The sequence below is a fragment of the Falco naumanni genome, chromosome 19 (genome assembly GCF_017639655.2).
Source record: "Falco naumanni isolate bFalNau1 chromosome 19, bFalNau1.pat, whole genome shotgun sequence".
Lineage (NCBI taxonomy): Eukaryota > Metazoa > Chordata > Aves > Falconiformes > Falconidae > Falco > Falco naumanni.
In genome coordinates, this window is record NC_054072.1 from 3,920,297 (window position 1) to 3,939,496 (window position 19,200).

At 50.1% G+C, this 19,200-nt stretch overlaps 1 protein-coding gene across 4 annotated transcripts in view; it reads right to left on the minus strand.

The window, feature by feature from the left end:
* Positions 1–19,200, minus strand: part of PPP3CC (protein phosphatase 3 catalytic subunit gamma) — a 36,425-nt gene that overhangs the window by 15,819 nt on the left and 1,406 nt on the right. For all 4 annotated transcript variants that reach the window (XM_040618085.1, XM_040618083.1, XM_040618086.1 and 1 more), the window contains exons 2-3: positions 3,549–3,746; positions 3,128–3,252 (exon numbers count right to left, since the gene is read on the minus strand). In XM_040618085.1, the coding sequence (XP_040474019.1) occupies positions 3,128–3,252; positions 3,549–3,746 (323 nt within the window). The remainder of the gene's footprint in view (positions 1–3,127; positions 3,253–3,548; positions 3,747–19,200) is intronic.

Genomic DNA, 19,200 nt, shown 5'->3' on the forward strand with positions numbered 1-19,200 from the left:
GCAGCAGGCTTTGTGGCACGGACCGAAAGCAAAGGCGTCGCAGCGTCCTCTTCCACTCGACATCAGCCCTCTCAGCTTTCACACGGTTGCTTCCCTCCCTTCTCCCCCCGCCCCAAACTCTTTTCTTTAAAAAAAAAAACCAAAACCCAACACAAAACCAACCAAACCACGCTTCATGGCCTCATTATACTTACTGGGAATGAATGTTTTTAAATGAGAATTTCCCTAAGCCAGAGGCCCAGAAATAATTTGTTGCAAGACATCCAGCTGAGCTGATGAACAAGAGGCTTTTGGGTTTTTTTTTTAAAGGTTTTGTCTGAGCCACAAACTGCTCCTTTTACCTTGACAACCAAATAGAGCAATGGGGAAAGCTCACAAGGGTTATCTGGGCTGCTAACAAGCAGCAGGGTTTGTCTTAACACCTCCTTGGCCCCCAGTTTTGCATCTTGTTTCCTGATTGCCTGCATCAGGATGCAATTATACAATTACCTCCTATTTCATTCAGTTAAAAGGTCATGATTATCAGCTGCTCTGGGCAGGCACTCGATAATATCCCCACCCAGCACATGGATGCACGAGTTTGTGCAGCGATTCATGAAAGTCTGATGATGCTGGTGCTCCTCGCCTTCCCAGTGGTGAAAGCACAGGGAAACCTGCGTGCCTCTCCATCACCTGAGCCTCTGGGATAAAGCAAATCAAAACTCCAAACCCCAAATGTTCACAGATCAGCCACCTCTGCACTTCAGAGGCCAGCTGCTACAGCTTTGCATTTTACAGTAGTCTGCAAAAATAAAGAAATAATGCAAAGACAACCATTCAGCGCCATGAACTCTTTGCTTGCAGCGATCCTCCACGCCAGCAGCAAACCTCCTGTTTCACTATAGAAACCCGTTTCTGCACACCCAGGTGGGAATTTCTTAAAACACATTGGCTGCACTTTGCAGTAGGTGGAAAGAAGAGGCACACATCAATAGGAACAAGAGAATCAAGCCTTCGAGATTCTGCTTTATCAGTGACATTTGGATCAGCCCCCGCACGTACTAATCAAAGCCCACCCTGCTTCGTGAAAGATCAATGCTAGCTCTGTGGGGTAACGGAGCGCTCCGTGGCTTTCCCTCTGCAGATGTGGGGGGCAAGGGGAAGGAGGAGAGTCGAGAGCAGCATGGAATAAAAACTTCTTGCTCAGAGCTGGCGGAGACCGAGTGCCCCAGGCTCTCGAGCCTGAAAACACCAGGCTGCCTGGCACAGGCCCTGGCTCAGAGTATTGGGTCACAACAGAGACCTGATGAAGTTTACCTGTAATTTTCAGGCCTTTCTCCTCAAAAAACAAAACCAAAAAACCCAACAATGCCTCTTCCCACTACCTCCGTTCTCCAAAGTGGACCCATCATCCATCCATGCCCCTGGAATTCTCCCATACTATCACAGCACAGAGAGACGAGGGCACTGATGCCCAACACAGGCACGCGCTTCTGCAGATCTGGGAGTAAAACCTCCGTGTTGGATCAATCGCAGGGTAAAAGTAGAGAGCAGGAGAAGCACTTTGCCACCCCAGGATCCGTAAAATTTGTGCGTAGACTCAGGGTACCAAAACTCTCCTTCGAAGGTTTCTTGGTTAACGCTAAAACAAATCCACATCTAGTCTCAGAAAGAACTGCTGCGCTAGAATATGATCTCTTTTCCAGGTAAATCCACAACTGCAAACCCAATTTGTGCAAGCCAAGCCATCAGAACAAGCGGTCAGATGTCTGTCCTTTTCCCCTTCCTCCCCAGGGGGTTTACAGGGCTCCTCCTGCCAGCACCACCAGCAATCCCAACAGCTGCAACCCCACCTTTCGAGCATCCGTCCCCGCTACCCCGGAAACTGCTCATCGTCACACCTTGGCTCGCTGTCAGTATTTAGGAACACACGAAGCGCAAGGCTGGAAGGAAGCCAGAACGCTGCTAAAGCACAAGCTGTCAGCGGTACTCTCCCCTAAATCCTCTGCAGAATCCTTCAAAGAAACGCTTGCATTAACCGCCGCCTTCGCTGTCCGGGAGAGTTCCTCCCCAAAATTTAACCGAGAAAGATTCCTCTGCAGACCCAACAGCTCAGCTATTCCTGCGCTGTGGTATCCACGCTCCCTCTTTGAAGGGAAAGCACTTACTCTGTTTTTCCAGGGTAGTTTTGCCACTTTTTGTGCCCCCGTTTCCCCAAATGCCTCCCTCTCCATCCCCGCCTCCATTCCATTTATCTCCAACCGGAATAAACACCCCTTTTCCACTCTGCTCTGCCTCTGTGAAACCAGAAAGCTGCAATCCCTCGGGGTCTGCAGCATTTGTTGACAGCTCTCTCATCCTGCCGGCTCTGTCGCTCACAGGTCTTCAGCCAAGCAGCAGCGGCCACAGGGACCCATCGATTACTTCGCCCTTTAAGACCAACACCTCGCAGCGTTACCCACTCCTTGGTCGGTGACAGCCCACAGAGCTGCAAAATCCTAACACAACGCCAGGTGTTCGGCTGATGTCTGTAAGGTGACAGCGTTATCGTGACAAGGCAGGTTGTCACACGCGCACAGCACGGCTAGACAAACAATTAAATGCCCTGGCACTAAGCCGGTGGGTCACAGCAAGATGTACAGCAGCCCCGGTGATTTATTGCTCCTTTTTCCTGACCCTGACTCTGGAATTGCGAGGTTGATGCTTTCAGGGGGACGGTAGGGAAGCAGTGACTCAGTAGCGTCGCGCCTTTTTTTCCCCTGCAAAGCCGAATCCTGTAAGTTTTTAAACATTTGCTTCCCACTGCCTGGTAGGATCCTGTTGCCCGCAACATACAATCAACTCTCCCTCTCGTTTCCCTGACTGACAGCTACAAGTGATATTCAAACTTGAGTTCAGAAGCCAGAATTTAGTCATTAACCCCACCACTGCTGTTTCGCTGTCACTGGGCGAGGATCCAATTCCCAACCATGACATTGGGACACGGCTGTTCTGCCAAAATCATACTGTGAGTTACCTACGACACGATTTTCATTCCATGCAAAACAAGAGTGTAAAATCCAGCGTAAGAGATCTGTATCTGCTAGCTTAGTTCAACACTTTGGGTTAGTTTACTACCAGCACCCCCAGGCTCAACTTTATTTGTCACCTCTATACTGAAGTAGCCTCTGTCCACGTAGTCTCCCAGGAAGAGGTAGCGGGTGTTATTGGGTGATCCTCCAACTTCAAACAACTTCATCAGGTCAAAAAACTGCCCATGAATGTCACCGCACACTAGGGGAGGAAGAACAGCACGAAAGAGGGACAGAATTACATGCTAAGAAAAGAAAGGTCATGACATCAACAAGGAGCATCGCATGGCTATGCTCTGACCCAAGCCACCCCTGCTTTACATTGAGCTTCTGCAAAGATGTACTCGACCTACACCAGCAAAATCCTCTCTTCTGAGAGCTCAGGCAATTTAAAAAACCTTGCTGATGGAAGGAACACGGCAGCAAACCTGCTCCTTCGAGTGGTTCGTGTTTCCTAGATGGACTATTTAGGACTCCAGCCGCAGAAAGCTCTCTGACCTGTGATTGGAGCCTCCACTTCAATCATTGTCTTCTCGTGTCTAAGGATGGCAGCCCCATCATTGATGATCTTCAGCGCCGCATCCTCTTCCAGGCGCCCTTCCTTTACCAAGTGGCTCTTCAAGACGTCAAGCCTAGGCTTCCCATCCTCAAACACCTCCTTCAGAGTGAGCCGCTGCGTGGGAGGAAATGGGACAGCTGGAAATGGAAGCGAAGAAGTTAGCAACACGTCTCTTTTTTCGGGGGAGAGGGGAAGGGGGGGGGGGGAGGGGGGGGAAAGAATTACAGTCTTTTCAGCAGGAGGCTTTCGTTCCAAGCCTCAAGACGAGCATACACTCAGAAACATACTTCCACCGAAATTATGCTCTCAAATAGCGAAAGAAGAAAAGCTGTGCTGCCAGAGCAGCTGAATACACCCCTCAGCATGTTTAAAAAGCCACCGTATGCAGACTAAATGCCATATGCATCCGCAGAAAACACAGGCACCAAAGCTGTCTCCTAATTCGGTGGGGATAGTTGTCACTGTAACGTTGCATTAAAACGGGACTGCATGCAAATATCAGCAAAAGCAGGAGAAAAACACACCAGTTCCCAGGAACTGGCAATTAAGGTAGGAGGACCCATATGTAAAAATCCTCAGTTATCAGGAAACCGCACACACACCCGCAAAACAGAAGCTGCTTTCACCAAGCAACAGCCTCGCACCTCTCCGTACGGGCCGCTTCAAAAAGCTTAACCCCAAGCTTCGTAATTGGTAAATCCTGACAGAATCCAACATTTAAGGCAAAGTTAAGGCCTCACCTATTTGCAACATATTCCCTGGGTTTTAACTCTAGGTAGAAAAAACACCCCATCAAAAGCTGCCGTTATTATGTTCATGCAAGGCAACTGTATTATTTGCGAGAAGGTGACCTCTAGCAGAAAGAAAGCATATGAAATTAAAAATAAGTTACGAGTCAAAACCATCTAACTTCCTCATCTACCGTCTCCTGGGCCTGGCTAGTTTAAAAAAAAAAAAAACAAAACAAAAAACATGGAGAACACATCACCCCTACATAATATTTAAAGGCTGCATAGTGTCTTGTTTTAAAATAAATTCCAGGAGGCCTGGATGTTTGGGAAAAAGAGAAAAAACTGGAAGTCAAATGCTGTCAAACAGCCCCAAACGTGTGGCCCAGCTGCCGGCGGCTCCCGCGCACCACAGAGCAATTTGCATCTTATCGCAGTGATGCAGCACAGAGATCATCTCAGGTCCCGGAGTCCATTTCCTTCTCAAAACATCTCAACCAACCAGCATCTCCCCAGCCCTCCGTGTTCAGCCTTTTCAACACTCCCAGGTCACAGCAGGACCGAAACGCTTACAACCAAGCCCTGCCAAGGGAGGGATGCTGCAGTCTGGATGAGGAGGAGATGCTGGGATGGGTTTTGGTGCTCCCCGGGGTGCTGCACGCCGACGTGGCATGCACAGCCCCAGGAAAAGCTTCTTACCCCAGCGTGGGTACCACAGGGAGCTGGCTGCTCACCCTCCCAGCCTTAGGGACACAGGTCCTGGAGGCAGGGCTGTCCGTCGGAGCGCAGGCAGCCGGACAGACTGCCGGCTCTCCTGCGCAAACAGCCCGGGAGAGCTGGGGGTGTTCAGCCCGGAGAAGGCTCCGGGGAGAGCTTACAGCAGCCCCCCAGTACCTAAAGGGGGCTGCAAGAAAGGCAGAGATGGACTCGTTACAAGGGCATGCAGCAACAGGACGACAGGTAATTGTTTTAGGCTGAAAGAGGAGAGATTTAAATTAGATATTAGGGAGAAATTCTTTGCTTGAGGCGCTGGCACGGGCTGCCCAGAGCAGCTGTGGGTGCCCCATCCCTGGCAGTGCCCAGGGCCCGGCTGCCGGGAGGTGTCCCTGCTCGTGGCTGGGGGTGGCACTGGTTGATCTTTATGGTCCCTTCCAACACAAACCATTTTAAGATCTTCGCTGGGCATCCCCCAGCCTACCCTGAAGTCGGGACAGCAAATGAGCCTTTTACAGCCGTTGTAACGATCACGGTGCCAGCCTGCTTCTGAGTAAGCGGTACCTCCAACACACCCCACGTGTAACGAAACCCATTCACTAGATAATGTACCACTGCTTCCACATCTCCCGCTTCTGATGCGATCACGTCGTGTGGTGAAAGACAGATTTGCACTTCGCTGTAATCCAGCTAGAGAAGAAAAATATCTGATATGCTAATGAGGTTGATGTCCTTACCCACCACCCGGTAAAGACATCCCATATGCCAAAGTGTGTTGAATCTAACAGGCGAAGCAATAGCGCTGGTCAAACAGTACAGTGTCTAACAGAGATGCAACCCATCTCTTTCAAATGCAAATAGAGCAGCTATTTAGCTTAGAAACGCAGGGGGCAGACGGAAAAAGCAAAGAGATTCTTTGCAGCTGAACATCAATTTTCAAATAATGCGAACTGTAGGACGGAGGATAACAAGAGCGGGTATAATGAAAGGGGAGCCGGTGCCTGCAATAAGGTGGCCCTCTTTCATCAGTCGCTTTGGAAATTTTGCTCCGCTGCTTGTGTATTTGCCAAGTGCCCCATGTGCCTCGAACGGTCCAGAGCACACGCAGTGCTTTCCCCACGGAGCCGCCAATTAAAGAGGTTTAAGCAAGACCCCTGCTTATACCAACACAGGTCGGACAACATTTTTTTACTGCATATACAGCTCATCTCTACAGCCAAAAGGGAGGAAAAAAAAAAAAAAAAAAAAAAAAAAAAGACCCCTCTGGTTACCAATGAAAAACCTGACATTTTGCAGAACTTCATATATCCTGCCACCACCCACCGCCACCCCGGATCTGTGCAGGGATGGCAGCGCTGGAGGAGGACACAAAAGTTCAGCTGGAAGAAGGGAGGCCAAAAGGAGCAGGGTGGACACGTAGGCACGGGACTCAGAGCGAGGGGCAAGGGAGGCTCTGGCACTCGCTGCCATTAAGCGACTGGAAAATTATTCGTAAGTACTTCTACAAACTGGGCAGTTGTCCTAGCATCTGCCATCCGACTCCAAAGGAAGCGAGCAAGCACTTGGAGGTCAAATGATTTACAAGGAAGAAAACAGAGAAATAGGAACCACTCGGCTCCATATTCCCCATCGCTCCAGGCCTTCAAATGCAACCACGGACTCCGGAGCCACCCTAACAAAGTAAAAAGCCCACAGAAGTGGGGACAGAGAGCTTAATGGAGACGGCATGTGACCACAAGAGCAGTGCTGCCCACCACACAATTCAGAAGAGATCCACGAAAAGCTCCTGGCATGGTCTGCTTTTGCCTTTTCTTGGTAGCCCTAGTGAGAGGAGTTATGCAAGATAAAATACGAGGCTCTGCCAATGCGAGCAGCCAAGAACTTTTATGTAGGTTCCCTCGCTGGCTTTGCATGGCTCCACTCCCACAAGGAGCTGGGCACGATAAGGAACCGGCTTCTCCTCGGCTGTGCCTGTCTGCCAGCCAAGCTGCAGGGAGAAAAACTTGCTCCAGAAATGCCAAAGAGACCAGCCCCGTCCTGGGGGTGCAGACGCACAGCAAAGACCTCATGTAGGCAAGGGATTACTCCACATCGCCTGTCTTCGGCTTGCTATGCCTCCTGCTAACCCACCCCCCAAAAAAAAAAAAAAAAGAAAAAAAATAATAAAGACTTCTCAATTCCCCGAGCCGGTCGTGCCGCGCTGGAGCAGGCACTCATGCCACGGCGCACCCAGAGCTGTCGAGCACTTCAAAAGCTTCGTGGGGGCTGCATGAAAAAATCCTCCACACACCAGAGAGTCACGAGAAGCATGCACTGGAGCCCGAGCGCTGGGAAAACCCAAACCCAGCGATGCCGCTTTCCCCCATGCAGCAGGGGATGAGGACGAGTACTTAAGTAATTAGTGTTGTCAAAGTAAGTAATCCTGTTAGCCAGCATCACCTGTCTAAGGGCTGTAGTCAGTTTGGTGCAAGCGGTTATGTGATGCACAAATACCCACTTTTTTTTTTTTTCTTTTTTTTTTTTTTTTTTTGAAAGATCTGAATTCTATCCTTATTAACGCCCAATTCTGCTGGAGCGACCGGCACGGCAGGAGGGTGCGGAGGAAGGGGGCTCCTCCAGCAGCCAGCCTGGCAAAAGCTGCCCTGAAATCTCACCCCCCCAGGGCAGCGAGAAGGCTGGAGGAGTCTCGCCCACTTTCTGCACCTATCTGCAAAACGGGGCAATAACTCCCTACCTCACCAAAAAAATGCCATGGCTGGTCACAGAGCACCCAGGCAGCCCGATGATCCAGGGTGCTAAGCTCCTCCTCGGAGCCAGCTCCTTCCACACGCTGCCTACAGACCATAATTCATGAAAACGATGGATAAAACATCCGCAACACTGAGCGGCCAACGCTGTGATCTTCGTGCCATCTTCCCTTTGTATACAAAACCATGTGTTGCACCCAGTCTAGTTCTAATTGTGAAATCTTTAGGTCCGGGACTTAAAATTTCACAAGGGCATCAAAACACACTCTGTAGGCTACTCCTGAGAGGAGACTACAGCTCCCACTCTACTAACAGGCCACATGCCAAAAAAAAAAAAAAAAAAAAGGACACAAATGCAAGTAAACTTTTGAGGTGTAAAATGGATTAAAAGGTCAGCTGTGCTCAGGGGACTTAAGTAAAATTAAGAGGATAGGGATATTTTTTGCTAGACTGCCACGCAAGGCTCCATTGGCTGCAGAGTTAACACAGATTTTATTCGCTGGTCCAGGAGCAAGGGGGTACTCGCAGCACTCTGAGAGGGCAAGAATAGTTAAGGATGGGAGAATTTGACAAAAAGCTGCTTCTCTACCACCAGCTCTACAAAATGGGAGCATCACAGCCCATTTATTCACCCCTCAGTGCGAAACGACTCTACTCCTCCAGGAGGAAAGCATGCGTTGCATTTCTACACCCACACTTAAGCTATGCCCCAATGAAGCTTCATCACGGCTCTTCCAGCACGGACTGGGTCGGACCACGGAACCTATCACGCATCTTTGTAAGAGAGCGCTTGAAACAAAGCAAAGATCCTCTCCTCCCCGGACTGGAGGCAGCAGCAGCAGACAGAGCAGGGCTGACCGACCCATCCACGTCTCCAAAAAGAGCCAGTACCACGGAAGAGAAAATAAAGTGATCCTCAAGTTATTGTTTATATTATCTGAGAGTCCCTTGGATGACTGTACAAAGCAGCACAGCGAGATTCATTACTGAAAAAGGAGCAAGTGCTATTTGCCTGAAGTGGCAGCTACAGCAAAACTCTGTCTGTTCCCCGAGTGGTTGGGGCTCAGATGAAAAGGCGTCAGCCCCTCACACTGGGGCGTGTGGGGCTTCAAGTCCAAAAAATCCCCCAGGAATATTAAACGTCCTCGTTAACAAACTTGAGAGATTTCTCTGCAACTCCTGACACCCGTCTGGAAGCGAATGTGAAGGGCACTGAATGCAACAGCCCCTTTCCCTGCTTGCTCCTCATCAGAGGAACGATATTACAGATAAATAGTTGAACAGATGGTTACAGATGCACTTTGGGGAGGGAAAGAAAAAAAAGAAAGAAAAAAAAAAAAGTACATTTTGGGCATTCTGAAGCAGCCAGTACAGCTCAGACAAAACTAAGCACAAGAAAGCCATCTTTTCTTAGACGCCAGGTACTAACAGCTTCCAATTACTGCACCCTCTTCCACCCGGTGCTGGAAGGCATCTGAAATATTTGACTGACGTTCAGCTCAGAGTTTGACGACTGGGGATGACAGATGTCCATCTGCCACAACGGAGATCTGACCGCTGAGGAAGCCGGACCTGGCTGTCAAAGGTAGAAATGTTCACAGGGAAAAGTCTGCAAGGGACCCGTCCGTACCTTGCTTTGAAAGGCGGAGAGAAAGCTGCCTCCTGTGTTGAGCTGTGCATAGCATGAGCAGCAGGTCAGGGGGTTGGTGTGGGTTTTTTTTGGTTTGGTTTTTTTTCCAACCCCCCCCCCCAATTTCCAAATAGCCCAATGTTATTTTTATCAGACGTTTCTATTCCCATTCACACCTAACCTACATTCGTCTATTCAAAGTTGAGTCCAGGGCTCAAAGGGAGCCAGCTAAAGGTAATAATCTGGAGAAGTTCAGCAACGAAAGGCAACAGCCGTGCCATTTTGTGCTTGCAAAAAGCTTAAGTTTCAGGATCGTGCAGAGCTTTCACAGTCATTAACGGGGAACAAAACCCTGGAGGCAAGTGATGGATGTCATTGTTACCTACAGCAACGCTCCAGCCACCTCGCTCCAGTGCTTCTCTATCAGGGGGTCCAGACCAAAAAGCAAGGATGGGTTGAACCCCAGAAGCTTGTGTAAGCTTGGCAAATTTAAACTTGCTGTTAGTCCTAATATTTATTAGCAATTACCCAATTTCCCATGGAATAATCTTTATTTTCTCAAAATTATGAACCATACAAATTCCTGGTGGCAAAATGCCGAGATGTCTTTGCTTTAAGAATCCCCGTGCCAGTTTGCATGACATTTTCTCTCCCCTGGGGTGCCTCAGGGCAAGTTTACACGAGAGTCTGCAAAAACAGATGTATGCTCAATACCAATTTTTCAAAGCCTAGACCATGCCCTGACAAATAATCTGTGTCATTTTTCAGTCCGAAGCAGTGCTGGCACAGGCACCCTGACCCTGCTATGTCAAAGAACTGCTGCTCTCTCCAGCTACAAGAAGCTACGTGGAAACAAAGTGATCTCGAAGCGGAGCAATACCTCCTACCACCTGAGAAAATAAGTAACTTCTCCACTTTCCACTGGACTGTGCTAACATAACACTAGTATCTCAATAGGGTCACCAAGTAAAGCAAACACCTTCCTTGCATAAATGCAGCAAGAGCCAGAAATAATTACTATTGCCATTTCTCGTCTGCCCTCCTCCAAATTTTTGCATGTCCTTTTTACCCTTCCGAGGGCAGCAATTTTCCTTTCTTGCTACGAGTAAGAAATCCCAGATTTCAGAAGCTCCAAAGACGCGCAAATGGAGCAACAAAACCCCCAAACAAACAAACAAACAACAACAAAGTTTTGTTTCTCAGCCCTCGAAGAACTGCAGAAGGACCCAGCTCCTGCACTGAGCATCGTCCAAAACCACCACACGTCCCATCCCCGTTAGCAGAGATTATCTGGCACACGAGACTTTGGGTATCTTTCTCACCCATTTTGCAAGTCTGAACTCCTACCGAATGGCAGCTCCTTCAAATATAGAGGAGCATTAAATGCAGTTCTTAACGCCCCAGGTTTTTTTATCCAAAACTAGCCGGAGCTGAAGCCGGCCTCCCAGTGTGCAACTGGTTCAGAGAGCTCGGTCTGATCCTTACCTTGAGCCAGATTCCTTTTTGTAGGACAGTCAGACTACCTCCTCACAATAACCCTAAAAATACTCGCATTGGACATTGAATTCTATCAAGCTGAATGATTTCTTCGAAGGGGGAGAGACACAGTCATCGCAATACTAGGCTCGAGCAAAACTGAGAAAGACGAAGCAACTGAACCGTTCCCATCAGCGAATCTGCCTTTACCCGATTAACTACTTTTCAGTCATTCAAGGAGTAACACCCAAAATTTTCAGGCCACGCTGACTTTCGGTTACTAGAATCTGGCACGCGCAGCCTGTGCAGAAGCCAGGTGCATTTAATTCCAAAAAAAGCAAGCGACAGCCTTCTGCATCAAAATGCAAGTACAAATATCACGTGTGCCAAACGAGCGTAACCCGGGCCACGCTTAAAGCTCCCCCAGACCAGCAGAAATATTGAGCGCAAAGCCAAGAGGCTAGAAAACCATAAAACTACCTAAATCAAAATCCCTCTGTGCGTTTCGGAAGCCATAAAGCTTCCGAAACCTTACAGCTACCCTGAACTATGCTGCTCACAGAACTCCTAAAGACTTCACTTGCAATTGAATTGAAATCCTTAAAAGTGTTCTGCTGGCAAAACGTCTAGCATGGCCAGTAAATAGTGTGATCAGGCTAGGAAAAAAGAAAAGGTGCCTTTGTCAAAGTAAACCACGGCTACTCAAGGAGGGTTCACCAACAGAGCTGCGTGCCCAGTTGGCCACGGTGGGCAAGCCCAGAGGCAGATATGGTGGCCCCTTGCCGAGCTGCTGTCTCCTAAGGTGGAGCCGGCACCCTGCTCCCTCTCCGTGCTCCTCAAGGAGCCGGGCGAGATTAAAACAGGGAGTATTTAATTAGAACAGAGGCGACTTAAGACTGTCACCGCACATCAGCTGCCCAGCTCAGCCAGGAGGGCTGCTGCAAAAGCTTTCGCAGCACCATTCAGCTCTTCACACCGGGGTTTCTGCCCCCCACCAAAACTGAAGCCAAACCTCAGCTGCAGCCGAGACCCAGATCCATGCTGCAGTGTTAGTCTTGCTCTTGTCAAAGCACTCTGCAGCTCAGAGATGGTCTCAAAATGCACTTGGTGGGCAATGAACTTCCTCAACCTCTTCGGGAGGGATGCAGATGTTAAAATCATACTTGCTTGCAAGGTCTGCTGAGCTTCCAGCACCTGCATTGCTATGTGTAGGTTTGTCTCTTAATGACCAGCACTGATGCGGATTTGCCTGGGATTGTCATTGAGACAATCTGCCCAGAGCCAAGTCTTCTGCTGGGAACACGGGTTCCTTACATCACCGAGCGCCAGCTCACCAGCCACTGTCAAGGAGAGCACATAAGCCCTCAATACCAGCCTGAGGAAAAAAAAAAAATTTTAAAAAAAATCTCTTTTGAGACCCTCACGCTCCATAGACTTTCCAGCAGTTAAAAATCTATGTATTCCTACAAAATAATCGCTCCACAGCACACCGACCCACAGCAAACCTGGCACCTTCCTCTCCTCAGGTCCCTCGGTGGGATGGTCTCTTGGCCAGCTCGAGGGAGCCACTGCTAAGCTTGAGCGAAAAAAAAGAAAAGGAAAAGAAAAAGGCCGAGGTCTACAGCAAACAGCTGCAGCTACTTAAAAAAAAGTGAGCTCACCAAAGGAGACGGGAGGGGATTCCTAGATGTCAGCACGCAGGGAAATTCACCACCTGTTTCACAAGGTTAGCAAGCTGCCAGCGGGTCCACTAATAGATCATTAATACAAGAACAGCGGGGTCTTTGTGTCAAAGGCAAATCCCCCACCTGCTGGTAAATGTAAACCTGACCCCCACGGCCGGCAGCGCAGGCGAGGGGGTGCTGGCTCCAGTTTTAAAGCCACTTTAACGCAGACACAATTTTGCACATTGCGTACTTTCAAGATCTTGCTTGGGATGACGTTTGCAGGCAGCAACCGGCAGCTCCACGTGGGAAACCTTAACAAAACAGGGTTGATTTAGATGAAATATAAGGAAGGAATTCTGTGCTCTGAGGGTGGCAAGATGCTGGCATGGGCTGCCCAGAGCAGCTGCGGGTGCCCCATCCCTGGCAGTGGCAGGGGGTTGGAACCGATGGTCTTTAAGGTCCCTTCTGACCCAAACCATTATGATTCTACGAAATAACACCCAGAAGCACTCACACTGGAGCCCGAGCACCCTGTGGTGGAAGCGCACCGAGCCCAGCCTGCAGGCCCTTGGAGAAGCGACGGTTTCACCGTGTGCAGCACGAGGTGGTCACACCATCGATAAAACGAGAATTTGAGCACTTCGAACCACCACCGCGGCAAAACCCCCCGACCAATTCACACACAACCGGGGGTCTCAGCCTCTCTTCTCTTCCCATCTCGTGCCCCAACCTGAGGCTTCATTCACACCAAGGCTTTGTGCTTCAACCCCAGCTGCATTTGCACCGGATCAAAACAGCACTGGTTAAAACATTTCTTGCAACGCACTGACTCCAGCGTTTGACATTTATACCCACACATCACCTTCTAACCACGCAGAGGTGCAGACAGCCTGAAGGGAGCTGCAAACTAATTAAAATCTTCCCAGTGGCCACACTGGAGATGAGCCAGAGCAGTTTTCTTGCAAACCAAAGAGTAAGGAGCCCGATAAATGGGCTAAATAAGTTCCAGCCGTGCTTTCAGAGCAGCTTCACAGACCTTCACGTGCCAGCGATGGAGCTCGACGGCAGGAGCCCCCAGTTATCGCTCAACCAGCAAAACTAGTCCTCTGTGCTTCTGTTCAGGGTCTTTCCCCAGGGAAACCTTTGAGATATCTATCTAAAACATCACCATTGGGGTAATATTCTTACGACTGCTTGAGAAGCCATTTTACCATGTCTGCTGTACCCCAGCAGCTGGCAAAAGGGAGTATTTCCGAGAGCAGGCTAGGAAAGCAAAGACTCTCAGTTGACACCACTTCTCCCTGTCCTCCTGAAATTCACCCCAAACCACTTGTCTTGCAGAGGGGAGGTCCTTGCACGCTCTCTCATCAGATCCGGCTTGGAGCAGGGAAAGTGCTTTACACTCACGTACAGCCACGACCACTGCAAAGGTATTTATTCGCTGGAGCAGGTGGAAGCACTCAGAAGCCAGGAGATTGATGTAGACTTCTGGAGAGATAAACCCCACAAGCCCTCTCACGGTGGCATACCCAGGCTCCCAGCTGGAGGAGGTCACATTACTCAACACGCTCACATCCACCTCTGCTCCTAATGGAAATGCAGCGAGATCCTATTAAGGCTTCATAGCTGGAGATGCTGCAGCTAGAGACAGCAGCGAGGTTTTGCTTCGGAGGTCTGAAGTCAGAGCGCAGCCCAGAGAGCCTGACGCTCCTCCTCCCTGCCAGTGAAATCCTTAAAAGTTGCACTGAGATTTCTTTTCCCTACTGCTTTTGAGCACCCAGGAGCCACCCACCCTTCATCCTCCACCTCACCTCTGCTCCGTGCCACCCTAACCAGAGACGGCCTGGGTGCAGAGCTGCTCCTCGTCCCTTACACCAAGCTCCCTGTCCTGAAGGGTTTTCCCACTACACTTGACCCGGCTCTCAAGTCTCATCGGAATATGCCTCTTCGGCACCGCAAGCCTGCCAGACCGGCCTCCCAGAGCCATTCAGAGCCAAGCCTTGCATTATAGGATAATGCTGATACCTTTACGTAGCCTGTTTCCTTGCTCCTGCTTCTTAATGATGTCTAATTCCATTACCATCCAAGACATTAACGCACCGTGCATCTAGTAAAAACACCTGCCAGCCCAACGCGATCTGCAGAGGAGCGCAAGGGATCAAACAGGGAACACCTGGAAAACCAGCCAAGCCGGGAAGGATCCCGGACAAATATAGGTCTCCAAGGAGTATCTTTAGATTAGCAGGCTGCTCTGCCCCCACCGAGACCCCAGGATTTACCTAAATAGCTCCCTTCATCGCAAGCAGCCCAGGGTTCATCGCTATTTTAAGCCAGCACCCTGCCCTACTTCCTAAGGAACAGCCTGCCTTCTCCTGCCCATGCAACCGAACGAGCACCAAACACGTTACAGCTAGAGGAGACAGATTCTTCTCAACTCTTCCCTCTTTTATGAAATGAAAAACAGCGTTTCGGCACGGTACCTAGCCTAACCCAGGCTTAACTGCTATAGAACGGGCTTTCCAAGCAGCCGGCACGACCTCGAACAGGGAAACTGGGATTAACCTTTCAGAGGCTGACGGCTGGATAGCAGGGAAACAGAAAAAAAAAAAAAAAACCCACATTTAAAACAGGGGGCTCCGGAGGGGCACGACCTTCCCTCCCCTCCGCCCCACCTCCAGCACCGACCCGAAGCCCCTGGTGTGATTCCTAGAGAGAAATAAATAATAATAATAAAAAAAAATGACAGCCCACTGTGCTCTCCCTGATGCCTTAATGCAGTTTTCTAACCAGGTTTTAGCAGACAAGGCTAGCACTGGGGTCTAGGTTTTGCCACCAGCAGCGGCATTTCGGTGAATCAGCCTGGCATCAGCAGAGCATCTCCGTTACAGGCTGCAGAGAGAGCTAGCTCCGGGAAGTTTCACGCCAAAAAAACCAGGGGGCCACCGGCCCTGTCTGTGGCAGACAAGGGCTACGTGAAGCCTATTAGAGCTGAACAGCTTGCACCACCCTAAGATGTTTGCAGAAGTGCCGCTTCGCACTGCATTTGACTTCTGATTCATTTTTGGATGAAGTGCCGCATGATCTGGCAAAATCAGCACCGATTCCGTAACACCCCGTGGTCTCAGCGCAGCCAGAAACCTGCCCCTTTTGCTAGCACACCCCACTTAGAAATAACAAAGCATCTTTTCTGCAAGAAAGACCCCCAAAATACCAGGTTCCCACGTTAATTCGGAGAGATCTTAAGGGGTTCATGCCTTAGGGGCTGTCTACACTCAGGACCTTCTTGAGCTCTGTCCAGACAAGTGGCTGTATTATGACACAACTTGCTTTTTAGAGATCCCACCACCACATCTTGACCCTGATGGTATTTGCACTTTTCCTCTGGCACGCCTGAGGTCTGAGAGCGTGCACCTTGGCCTTTACCTCCATTTGTAGCCATTTTCACAGCTCCTTCCCCCCTCCATCCCTCCCCCCGCCCCTCCAAGTACTCTTTATTAGCTACAAAATCGCAACGCTGAACAAAACCAAGCAACTAAATCATTACCAAAGACAAACGCGAAACAGCCGGCAACCACAGCGATGGTACTACGCATTTCTTTTCAACAGCCACCATCTCCCTTGTATTGCAGATTTGCCCAAGCCTTCCTTTGCTTTGCAGGCCATCATAAAGCCACTTTGACTTTTATATCAGCGCGTGCTCTGTTATAAAAATTCTCTGCAGCTCCCAAACCTGCCACGACTGGAGGAAGCCCAATGCTCTAACCACCCAACTGCACTTCAAAAGCAGGAGTTTTCTATTAAAAACAAGGTAGGAAGAAAGCCACCACGCACTTTTCATACGCCGAAAGCATCTTCAGCCAGTGAGACGAACTAGCACACCCGCTGAACCCTATCCACCCGGCAGCAGCGCGGGGGAAGCTCTCCAAAGCCTCTGAAGATGGCATTTATTGATCTGATGCTGGTTTTCTGGCTCCCCAGAGGCACGGCTTCTGTTGAAGGCACCGGGAGCCTCGCTGAACAAATCCCATGGGATCGGGCTCCACGCGTCTAGCAGCAACTCTGCCACGCTACAAAGGCAGGGGTTGACCACGTGGAGAGAAGGGGAGCAGCTCACTGGGCATTTTCTGCTCCGGCGTGACTTCACCCAAGCTGAACAGGCGGGTGGTGCGAGGCACTGCTGCGGTGAGCGTGCTCAGATTGCCCTGCCATTCCGTCATCCCCAAAACCCTCGGTTCAAGTACTGAACAGACGATCTACAACGTATCTGGGAGGTTCACGCCACGAATCAGCCCGCCAAGATGTAAGAGAGCATCACGTCAGGGGTCCCACATCCCCCCATACACACCTTAAACGTCTTCCAGCTGGAAAAATACAAACAAGAAATGCAGAAAGGTGCCTGGAGAAGCCAAAGGGCTTATGAAAGGGCAGCAAAGCACAAACTTAACAAACCCACTTGCTTACAGGACACCTTTAGCTACACCGTCTCGGCACTGGTTCCAGCTTTACCACCACTGCACAATGCCCCAGTATCAACACACTGCTGGTGGCTCAGTCTGCCTAACTGGAGAAAAGCAGAAACCTAACGGTCCTTCATAAAACACAGCACAGGCACTATTGAACAGCACGTGAATTAGGCACGTCACCGGCTAGCGACAGACACACAACGGCTGCCAAAAAAAAAAAAAAAAAAAAAAAAAAAAGAGGGCACCAGATCCTAGCTGCTCCTCGTTCACCAGCTTTCTCACACTGCAACGCTTTAATAACGCACACGTATAGAAAAATCGCTCTAGGTTGGCTGCTCAGGCTCAGCCAGATGTTGAAATACCGATACCCTGGGGGGGGGGGGGGTGGCTTAAAAGAATTTTTCACGAATGCCAACTGCAAACACGGTGAGCTGGGTTGCCTTCCACCATTCAGCCATCCCCACGTGTCTTTGGAAAGGATCCTCACAGCACGCAGCCGCGCTCACCGCGCTGCCGTCGCGTCCCCGAGGATGTCACACCTTGCGGGCGTGACTCGCTGGAGGTGGAATGAAGCAGGATCGCTTGTGGGCAGCAAAAAGCTCTGCAGGTTTGTGTGCACGGGGTCCGGGAGGGGGAAAGCACCCACCACGCCTGGGTCCTGAGCTCCAACACCCAACCTACACGCACCAGGGGGACTGCAGCAGCCCAAGGCGTCGCACACACCTGCCTGCATCGTGTGTGTTTCCACCAGTTTCCACCAGTTTCCACCAGTTAATTCCAGCCTGTCCTTCGGGCTAACGCAGGTAACGGGACCCAGCTAACCACTCAGATTTCCAGCATAACCACCCCAAGCACTCTCAGGAGAGCGCCAAGTTTGAACGTTAATGATCTCGGTTAACATCAGTTTGCTGCTACAACTGGGCTACTAAAAAGCAATTCTTGACGTACCCCAGAATTAGAGATTTTAATAACGAAGTTACCCGAGCACAAGCTTAAGCACAAAACCCAGGCAAATGGAAACACTGCACTTCTCCTGACTAAACATAATTATAGTTAACATTTCTGCAGGGCTCTAGAGATGTAAATATATAGGTTAAACATAGTTAAAATTCTCCATCCTACTTAATTGTAGGCACTATTGAACAAAATTAGCTTTTATCTTCAGGTTTAAATTATTAATAACCACGAACAGTGTCACCACCTTTAAACAATAACCACAGCCACAGAACCAAATACTCCTCCCCAGATTTCCAGAGGCACTCAAAATGAGCATCCCAAGCGTACCTGGGGGAAATCAAATGCTCTCCGTGACAAGTTCCCCCTGGCTCTCGGAGCACGAGAGCGCGCGCGGAGCGAGCAGGCTGCAGCCAACGCCACCAGCCTCCACCCCACCTGGCTTCGGACTAATTACCAAAATTAGCGGCGTTTGAACACCCGGATACGGCAGGGTCGTCAAGCCCCCCCCCCCCCCCCGAGCGGTGTTGGTAAGGTTGGCAGGATTGCTGGTAGGGTTTTCCCAGGATCTGGAAGCCCCAGCAGCAGGGACAGAGCGTCGGTACGGACGGCTCAGCTGAATCATAATGGCTGCATTGACATTACCTTCCCCGAACAAGGCCAACCTAAACACACGCAGCTGCCTGGGATTTAGCAGGAGATTTACGGTTCGCACCGGCCAACGCGGGCTGCCTGCAGACCTATAAATCACCGAGCCACACGCGCCCGCTCGGGGGAAGACCCCGGGGGTCCCCCCCAAATCCATGAGCTTTCCAGCCTTACGCCGAAAGCAACCCATAAAAAGCACCCGCGGGCAGCACTGAGCTAACCAAGCCCGGGGGGGGGGGGGGGGGGGGGGGGCCCTCAAAGTCCAGGCTGCCACCCTAGTCCACTTTCCCTTCATTTGAGGCCACGGTTATTAACATCGAAACATGTGACCGGCCACATGACAGGCTAAAAAAAAAAAAAAATAAAAAAAATTAGATATATATATAAATAAATCATCACTTGGATCCATCCAGAGGAGACGGTAGAGATGGCAGCGTGCATCTATCTGGCGGGGGCACCTCTGTATCCGTATTTTATAATCGTTCCTGGGAAAACGCTGTTTTCATCAGCCGGCTCGGGGCAACGCGACCGTCTGCGAGGCTCCAAGCCATCCGGGCAAGAAGC